Source organism: Phalaenopsis equestris, unplaced genomic scaffold (genome assembly GCF_001263595.1).
Source record: "Phalaenopsis equestris unplaced genomic scaffold, ASM126359v1 Scaffold000223, whole genome shotgun sequence".
Taxonomy (NCBI): Eukaryota; Viridiplantae; Streptophyta; class Magnoliopsida; order Asparagales; family Orchidaceae; genus Phalaenopsis; species Phalaenopsis equestris.
In genome coordinates, this window is record NW_018164665.1 from 1,550,785 (window position 1) to 1,560,550 (window position 9,766).

The 9,766-nt window shown below is 34.7% G+C and overlaps 1 protein-coding gene across 1 annotated transcript; it reads right to left on the reverse strand.

Moving 5' to 3' along the window:
• Window positions 1-597: 597 nt before the first annotated feature.
• LOC110023284 (serine carboxypeptidase-like 27) lies at window positions 598-3,275 on the reverse strand. Its single transcript, XM_020722609.1, has 9 exons — window positions 2,909-3,275; window positions 2,727-2,822; window positions 2,553-2,645; window positions 2,377-2,462; window positions 2,042-2,311; window positions 1,516-1,643; window positions 1,280-1,372; window positions 910-1,015; window positions 598-804 (listed from the first exon to the last, which is right to left on the reverse strand). Exons 1-9 carry the CDS (start codon window positions 3,273-3,275, stop codon window positions 661-663), a joined length of 1,383 nt encoding a protein of 460 aa, XP_020578268.1. The 3' UTR covers window positions 598-660.
• Window positions 3,276-9,766: the final 6,491 nt, after the last annotated feature.

Sequence of the window (9,766 nt, forward strand, 5' to 3'; positions counted from 1 at the left end):
AATCAGCAAGCCCGTTCGAAGGAAATCATCGAAATGTTGATGTGCTTCAGATGTACTCGTGAGGTCATTCTGAGCGAGAAAGAGGTTTGTAGCTTGTCACATTCAAGATATAACTAACAGTACGGTTGATCCGGTCAACTTCAGACTGTTAAGTTCATGGCTTGTGGGCGCGGTCCATTAAACGCATGAGCCCCATTTAGTATTTGGGTTTTTATGTTGCTTAAAGAAACTCATTTTTTATATACAAGTGGAATCGATCTCAGGTGCAACCAGGGGGCTCGAGAAGCTTCTGTGGTTTAAGACAAACAATGGCTGCAACGATTCGATGCGTGGTTGATGAATGCATAAAATTTAACCTTCTTATTGCTTCAGTTTAAGAATATTGTAAAACACGAACATCATGTGCATTTTTTATGGTTCTCTTTTTCATTATTTGCTCAACAAGCATTTAAGCATTTAAATTTACATTCTTTCTCATAAATATAAGAAAAAAAATACAAGGCACATAAAAAAATGTTATTATTTTTATCCAACCTTTGCTTGGTTATTAATTGAAAAAATGGACATGTGAAATAAAGAGCCAACTTATTGGCAAAGGATACAAAAATAGATGAGAAATGCTTTTGATATAACCTCACACAACACATTAGACATATATTTTTATTTAGATGGCATAGGTTTATCTTTCAAAAAATGTCGAAATAGAACGCGTGCTTGTCGAGGTTTATGAAGAGGAACCTCGTGACCTGCTCCACGTATGGTGACCAATGTTAGACCCTTATAAACTTGGCTCCAACCACCAACCTACACAATAAAAAAACATGAAAGAATAAAAATCTTATTGATTAAAAAAGAGAGTAAAATATTTAATAATACATTTAAAAGTTATTTTTTTTTCTTTCAACTCACCGTGTTATGGTCATACCAAGGATACCATTTAATCAGAGTCGGTAGATTCAAAGCACCGATAGAGTATCTAGTTGCAGTCAACGGCACTATGGCATCCGTATCACCGCTACAACATTCAAGCACAAAATTGAGGAAACAATAACAAAAACACTATGAGTTTTTATTTATGAGAAATTATTAAAAAAATAATAAAATTCCCTACTATCATTATGCATAGAGTTTTCTAATGGCATTAATGTATTTACTTTTATAGTAATAAATTTTTGAATAAACAATTATAAATTGAAAAAAAAAAGTTGTGAAGTATCATTTTATTTGAACAAAGATTACAACAAACAATCATTTAATCTCAATATCATAAAAATTTTACCTGAAAACCCATATCTTCAGGCCTGCTGCTAACAGTTCTTTATATATAGGAAGCATGGATTTTGGGGAATCAGTCCAATTTTGAAGTACTTCACTACATCAATAACATCAAGCTATAATCCAACCAATAATCAAAATAAAATCTTTTTCAAATCAATATTCATAAGAAACTCCATTTAATTATAAGAAAATGATATGTTCATCCATTTGATGAAAAAAATAAAATAAAATCCAAACCTGCACAAGTCCCAAGTATAATTCAACCCAGTTATATTTGCATGGAGTGCTTTCTGCACTTCAGGGAGATTATAATATACCATAGCATAATTTTCGCCGCAGGGATCAAATGCTCGATACACCCAAGGCTGCATAAACCAACAATGGGAAGAACAGGCAATTAAGGTCATATATATGAGATGAATTTTGACATTGAAGGGAATGAAAAGAATGTGTTAAGTTTCTCCTTGTATTTGGATTTCTCTTCTCTAATATTCTCCCCTCTAAATGTTGGAATTGTCGGCATCCTAAAATTATCGTTCATCTTAACTCCAAAAAAGAAGAAATTGAATCCCATCAAATTTTCTTCAAATACTAGAATTGGATTTGAATTAAATGAAAGCATGACACTCAATAGGACACAATGGAGAAGAAAGGTTTATGTAGCCCACCCCGCTTTGTATCATAAAGGCTTGTTGTTATTGTTGTACTATAATTGAAATTTGAGAAGATTTTGATTCGACGAGTGCGGAAAATAATCACTTACAAAGCGACTTCTTATGACGTGCTTATGTCTTGGTGTAGAGTCAGAGTCATTGCATGTTGGGGCATATATGCTATAAGGATCAATATTTCCCATGACATCAAAAACCTCAGCTTGAAGGTAAAAACATTCCTTTGAAGAGAACAATGACGACTCGTGTGCACAAGAAGTCTTGAGGAGATGATAAGATTCATCAGATATCAGCCCATGATTCCACCAATACTCAAATGTTCCAATAAAATCATTGTAGTCATCAGTAACAGCATTACCCACCTAAAACAAATGATCACATCAGCACAATTGGTGCAACAATGAGTAGTAATTAAGAATGGAAGTACCATAAATCCCTTGAAGTTAATACTAGGGTTTTGAATTCCTTTGTTCTTTCTGTAGACAATTTGAGAGAGTTGAGGAACATAGTGTCCTGTGAATGATTGCAGCATCAGTAACAAGAAGGTAAGGCTACAGATAAGGGAGATTATTACTATTATTATTTTATTTTAAAAAGAGAGACCTGCATAGCTTTCTCCAGTTATATAAAAGTCTCTGTGCTTGTACTGCGGGAATCTCTCGAACCAATTTACGAGAAAATTGTAGGAATCAACGGCTGCATATATCAAAAATTAGGTTTTTAGAGATGGATTATTCATAGACAAATTATGCATTTTGTTTCTGAAATCTACAGAACCTGTTCTTCGGTCTCCAGCTGTGTAGAGATCAGAGGATGTATTCGAATAGGAGAACCCGACCCCCGCAGGAGATTCCAAGAACAGAATATTAGCATCTGAAATTAAGAAAAACAGAGTTTGAAACTCAGCCCAATTCATCAAAATGGAAGCGAAATAGGTTCCAATCGTTGCTCAAACTCACCATTGTTCCAACTGTAACGATTGAGGTAGAGGGTTTTGCCGTTGGGATGGATGCGGAAAGGGCCGATTTCTTCAGAAGCTCCATAGGCGATGGAGGAGCATCCGGGGCCGCCGTTCAACCAGAGGACAAGAGGAGCGGGCTGCGAAGCCGCCGGAGCTTCTACAAGCCAGTAGAAGAGAGCTCGGCCTGCCTTCTCATCCACTGTAACGTAGCCGGAGTACTGATTGAAGTCCACGGCGGGCTGGCCGGGGAGCCGATCGATCTTGTCGAGCTTCTGCTGCAATGGCAAGCTTGCTGTTGTCTCCAATGGCGATATAAGAATTGAGAGGAGAACTAGGAGTGAGGCTAGGGAAGAAGACGGAGCCATTGCCGTTTTCAATTCAAAGAAAAAGAAGCAGGCTTTAAATAGTGTTGACAAAGGGAAATTTACACACAGAGCACATAATTTTCATGTATTTACCAAAGTCACACCAAAAGTTTTATAATTGCACATATAACACTCAAATATTTGATATTTGTTGCTAAGGAGTATAGTGCTAAGTAATGATTAGTAAGTTTGCGAAGGTTTTAGTCATAAAATAGACTCTATTTATAGTAATGAGTCATCGCGCAATTACATATTGTACCCCTAAAATAAGTAGGTATAACATAAGTATTTCAGTACATACTGAAAAATTTTGGTGGGGCCCATTGTTATGGCTGGGCCACAATTAGGCCGAGCAACCTTCTAGTCGAGCGGCCATCTAGTTGGGAGGCCGGCTTCATATTGGTGGACGTTGGTCTGTGCGACCAACAGGTCAGGCGGCTGTGAGACCGGTCGGTTATTAGGCCGGTGACTGTGAGGTATAGCGGTCATTAGGTTGGACGGTTGTGAGGCCAAGCGACGCCTCGCTGAGGGTTTACATCCACCATTAGATGATATGTTTCTTTTTTCCGATCTATCTGAGTTAGAAAGTGACAAAACTCATTTGAGTGGGTCTAGTCAGACAGATTCTTCGGGAGTGATTCATTCCATATCTATCTGACGCATACCGTCTTCCGAGTACGTGAAACTGTCTAGCTGAGGCTATGCTCCTCGGTCATCTTTGATAGGTCCCGTGGGACCACATCACATCCTTTGCCATTCACGAGAAGTCGTCCTTCGCCATATTTTTGACGCACAATATCACGGAAATGTTATATATGTAAATATGAAAGTTTAAGTGTGAGATATGTAAATACATCAGAATATTGTGATGCATATCTAAATTTCCCTATAAATATTAAAAGTGGACTTTAGACTAAATGTAGAATAAAATAATGTTGAGCAGATTAGATTTTTGCCAATTGAATAGACGAGTTGCTCATCCAGTTCATTGTCAATAGTGGAAAAATGGAAAAATATTTCAATAAATACCACTTAATTTTTTTTGTATTTACATATCTACCATTTAAACTTCAATATTTACATTCATAGTCTATGAATGTAAATATTGAAGTTTAAATGGTAAAACGAGCCGAACACGAGCGAAAAAAGAGCTGTTCGTGTTAGGCTCGTTTATAATTCAAGCTTTAAAAACTTGTTTGTGTTCGACTCGTTTACTTAACGAATGAGCCGAATGCGAGCTATTCGTGAACAACGAAATAAAAGAGACATTTACATACATACCACATAGTTCTTATTTATTTACATATCTAACACCTAAATTTGCTTTTAAAAAGTAAAATACATAATTTCATGAATAGATAAGGTGGTATTTATGTAAAACTTGAAGTATAGGTTTTACCAAATTTAGGTGTTAGTTTTGTGTAAATACAGAGGAATTGGTGGGCATGAATGTAAATGCCACAAAAATAAGGTAGGGCGGCAATTTTGGCATTTCCTCGAACAACTTGTGTGCATTAAACGAATTGATTAATTCTACATTTAATTATTTTAATATCCTACCTTTTATAGAAAATATCATTAAAAAAATAATAAAATGTAAATAGAAAAGTTTCCATATATACATCACATTTCCTATGTTTTTACATATATTAAACATATGGTTCAATCTTGACATATATACATGATATGATATGAAATATTTATATGCTATAAATATAAAAAAGTAAAATTTAGATGCTTGATATATAAATACATAAAATTAGGAAAGTGTGGGGACTTTAACATTATAATTAGAAGGATGATATTTAATCTATGACAATTGTCATGTTAATTAGACATGTGACTTTATCTTTGTAGTTTATTGAAGATGTGAATAGAGCTTCGGTCAACTCGAGCCGGCAAGAGTTGTAGGAAAGGGCTATTCGGGCGAAAAATTGAAGGAACCAAGGAGCTGAAAAGCGACCGATCAGGAATCAGTCGAACCACAAAATATTTAGTGGATGACAAATTGCGTCTGTCAGAAGCTCGCCCATGAGATGATTGCTTCCATTTGCGCCTTTTCCAAACTCTTTTTTGCTCGAGTTGAATCATCTTTTCGTCTTTTTTTACATGTAGATATCATCCAATTGTTTTTTTTTTTTGTTAAATTTAATTGAGAGTTTCCTCTCATTTTTCTTTTAATAAAATATTATTATTTTCTTTCTTTGACTTAATATTTTAGAAATTGTTTTCTATTGGCTGAGTCAAGTTTTTATTTTTATTTATTTTTTATTTTTATTTTGAACTTACATTTTGAATTAATCTTTGTTGATTTGTTAATTTTAGACTTGATTTGCCATTTATAATATATTATTTTAATTACTTTTTCGAACAAAAATTAATGCAGAAAAAAAAAGAATTTTCTATTTATTTGCATATCAACATTCAACTATTTTAAGGTGGAATACAAAAATAATAAAAAAAAAAGATAAAGAAATAAATAAAAAAATTTAAAAAAAGGTGGGATACCACTTTAGTAATAATAATAATAAGTAATCTAGGTTTGATGGGTGCTAGAAAATTTGTGGCGTTAGAGTAAGAGATTATGGTATTTGTGTTGCAAGAGAATGCAACACAGTCTCATATGAAAGAAATAAAAAGTAGAGACACCTGAAGTTTTTACATAGAAAAAACTCGTAAAGAAAAAAACTACGGGGTCTAGCCCTACTGAAGAGATTTACTATAAAGTGGAGATTACAAGTACGGTTCCTTCTCCTACAGGCGCGAAAGGGTTACACAATCATTCAAACTATAAAGTCGGTTGATATGATGATATTTTCACAATTATTATTATTTCTATTTTTGTGTTTTATATGATAAAACTGCACTTTTTGGTATGTATTTTGTTGTTTTTGTAGGTTGTAGTAGGAAAGGGGATGAATAGGGACTGAATTGAATCAAATTGGAGAGTGGAGAAAAATTTGGGCTATTGAGCGTACATGCACCTCACAACTAGTGCTTGGGCGCCATAACCCTCTTAAATTGAGCAAAAATCTCGAGAAGATAGAAAGTTACTATCACGGTGCCATGACACTTGTCTTTTGATGAAAATTTTTTAAGTCACTCCTAGGCACCACAATATTGGTGCTTAGGCACCAGACCATGTTTCCAAACTGAGAGCTTGGCCCCTACTCGCTCGAAATTGAAATTGGCAGTTGGAGCAGTTCGGACTTTGAGATGAAAGGGAGGAAATATAAAAGTTTTGAAGACGAATTTGTAAGGGGCTTTTCACCCTTTTTTTCTTTTGTCATTTTTTAGAGGAGAATTGGAGAAGAAGGCTAAAGCATTAGTAAAGAGACTAGAAGAGAAATTGGGAGGATTGGGAGTGTGGATTGTTAGCTATTAGAGAAATCATCAAACTGCTTACGTATGGAGGAGAAAATTTATCTTGTTCTTTCTGCAAATTTTTGTGTGTAAAGACTTTGGTTTTGATGTTTATGCATAAAACTGAATTTATTTTGTTGAGATTTGTCATGAATAATGAGTAGTCACATTGTTTCTCTATTTAATTGAGATAAAGATTGGATATGACAAGAGATTTGAGATTGTTTGGGCTTTAACTTGAGTTTAAAAGCGTTTTATTAACTTGATAATTGAATTTACTTTCAATCTTGGTCAGTTGATTGTTATTTATTTAATTTTTTTTTTTTGTGAATATTGATATTTGAAAGGATTCTTTATGAAACAAAAAGGTTAGCAATATGAATTCATTAGATCAGGGATATTGTCATTGGATTCATGCAGTCTTCTAGGAGACATTTTCTTGTGAGCAATCCAAGAGATTTACGGAACTAAACTTAAGGCTGGTAATGTTTTTTAGACCACCAAAAGGTGATAAGGAAGAAATTAGACCTGATTGACACTAAATTTTTTAATCAAATTCTTAGTTATATTCATTTTTTCAAAGTGATGTTGGACTTCAGCTTCTTCAAGCTTCAAGCTCCTCGTCAGGCTTCAAACTTTTCTCCTTCCCTCATGATAGGGGTGGGGTTCTATTTATAGAGTCCCTGTTATAATTAATGAAGGAATGTTAACAACTTTGATCAGATAATCCAGAGAGATTTCATGTTTACTAGACATTTGAGTGTCTTAATGATGTTAGAATTGAACGATCTTGGACTTTTTGGATTCATTTTGTCGAGACGCTCGATTCAACTACAAGCTCGTCAGATTCAACATCCATTTGACCTTCTAAATATGTTCAGAAAGCTTCCAAAAATGGTTTAATGACTTGATTTGTGCTTGATTTGACTTGGTTTAGATCAACTTTGGCACCATTAGGTCTGTCTCGTTGAGCCAGATAATTTAACTCTAAGTTTGCTGAAAATGGAACTGTAGATGATTTTTAATCGAATTTTGAACATTTATTGCTCAAAATACCATCCCAAAATCTGCGTCATGCCTCGAGATTCATGTCAGATGATGAAAATTTATTGATGACATATCAAAGTTAATAAAAAAATGGATTATTTTTATTTTTTCTTTATTTTCATAAATTACATTAAAAAAATGAAAGAAAATTAGAGTATCTTAAAATAATTTTAATAAATTCTGTCTAAAAAAACAATAATAAATTGAAGCCTAAAAATTGTGTAATCTAAACTGATCGTTCTTTCTTGTAAAAATACCATTTTCTTTTCCAGGATTTACATGCATGCCACTCAACTCCAATGTATTTACATATCCAACCTCCACACTTCAATTTTCACATTTCCTATGCATGAAAATTTATATTTTATTTCTTAAGTAAGAAAAAATAAAAATTTTTATATGATATGAAAATTTTGGATGATATAAATATAAAAAAAAGCAAAAGTTAAATGGTAAGATATATAAATACATTGGATTTTGTAAAGCTAATTGTCAAATAAAAAATAGCTATGGCTATTTTCGCGCAAGTATGAGCAATTTTGTTGGAAAATAACTCGCTTGAATTTGGACGAAAAAGTAAATTTTGGATTATTGCGAACCACCAATAGCCAGCCCCGCTTATCCATACTCCTTCAAAGAATGTCCATAACATTGAAGTTGTCGGTGTCTACAATAATCCTCCAGCATTCAGTCATCCAATCTTCAATGAGAGCAGAAAGAACTAATACTGCCATCATGTCCGCTTGCGTGTTTTCCCAATGAAGAAACCCTTTTCTATAGCCGTAATAAGTTCTCCAGACTTATCACACATGACGATACTTATATCACCCCGTCCCGATCAAATTTAATGCACCATCAATGTTAACTTTTACCAGATGCCTCAAGTAGTGTGTTTACATCCCAAATGGTTCACTAGCACTCCAGCGCTCTTAAACTGGAAAAAAACTTACGTACTGCGTCTGGACAACGGCCGCAATGCACTGTTTGAGACGGCTTTTTTTTTCCTCAACTATGATCAGTGCGTCACGGCAGTTGTCCGGACAATGTAGGCAAAAATTTTTCCTGAAATTGGGTGAAGAGGGGTCGTTCAATGATTCAAACACATTTGAAGCCACAGTGGTAGAAGTACCACGATTTCCCAGGCTTGTTATTTCTGGCACGCCAACAGAGATAAACTACATTGCAATGAAGTCGAGCCATAGCTGAACACTTTCTGTTGTTCGCTTAAGCTTCTCAATGACACCTTCATAGGAGGCAAACGTAGGGGTAATACAACCCCATAACCTAAGCTTCCCTAGAACTGCAATTAAAAATGAACAGTTAACAGTAATAAGGTGCCTGCCATCCATACTGGGGCAAACCATGAGCATTGAAACCAAAGACCTCCATTCTTGAATGGTTTACATAAATTGTGCTACAAGACATATTGCATCCCTGGCTGCCTTCGCCCCTGCCCCTTCAGCCATAAGAAAAGATCTGCCCTGCTTTTTAAGCTCGACAACCGCACTTTGAAGCATCTCAGTGTGCGTTAACAAGCACGCAGGAAGAGTCCTACAGGCCGAATTGAGAAGGGTAACCTGCCCCACAAGAGAAAGGTGTCGAACACCCCATGAATTTATTTTTTTGGCCGCAATAGCCAAGAACTTGTTAATGTCACATTTAGATGGTGTTTTTGGATCTTTTTAATAACTCAGAGTCGTCAGTTTGTTTATACATATGATTCATCTTTCCAACTAAATCTCTCTCTTGAATCATATAGATGATCTGAAGAGGAGAGAAATCAGAAAAAACGTGATATACGACGAAAATAGACAAATAAAATTTAAAATGAAATGTAGTGGGTTTATGTATAAGGTAATCATCGTGCAATAGGTCAAGAGTATAAGTCCAAACAAGATTTGATTGAAATATCTCAAAACACAATATCCTCGAAGAAAATTCCTACATAAGCCCATAACCAGAGAAGCAAAAAGAATACTTTTGTTATGGGGTCAAGAGCACTTCCAAAGGAACATATCACTTTGGTTAATTACATCTTGAGAGATACCCAAGAAAACTCTAGATAAAAGGGACTTGGTTAC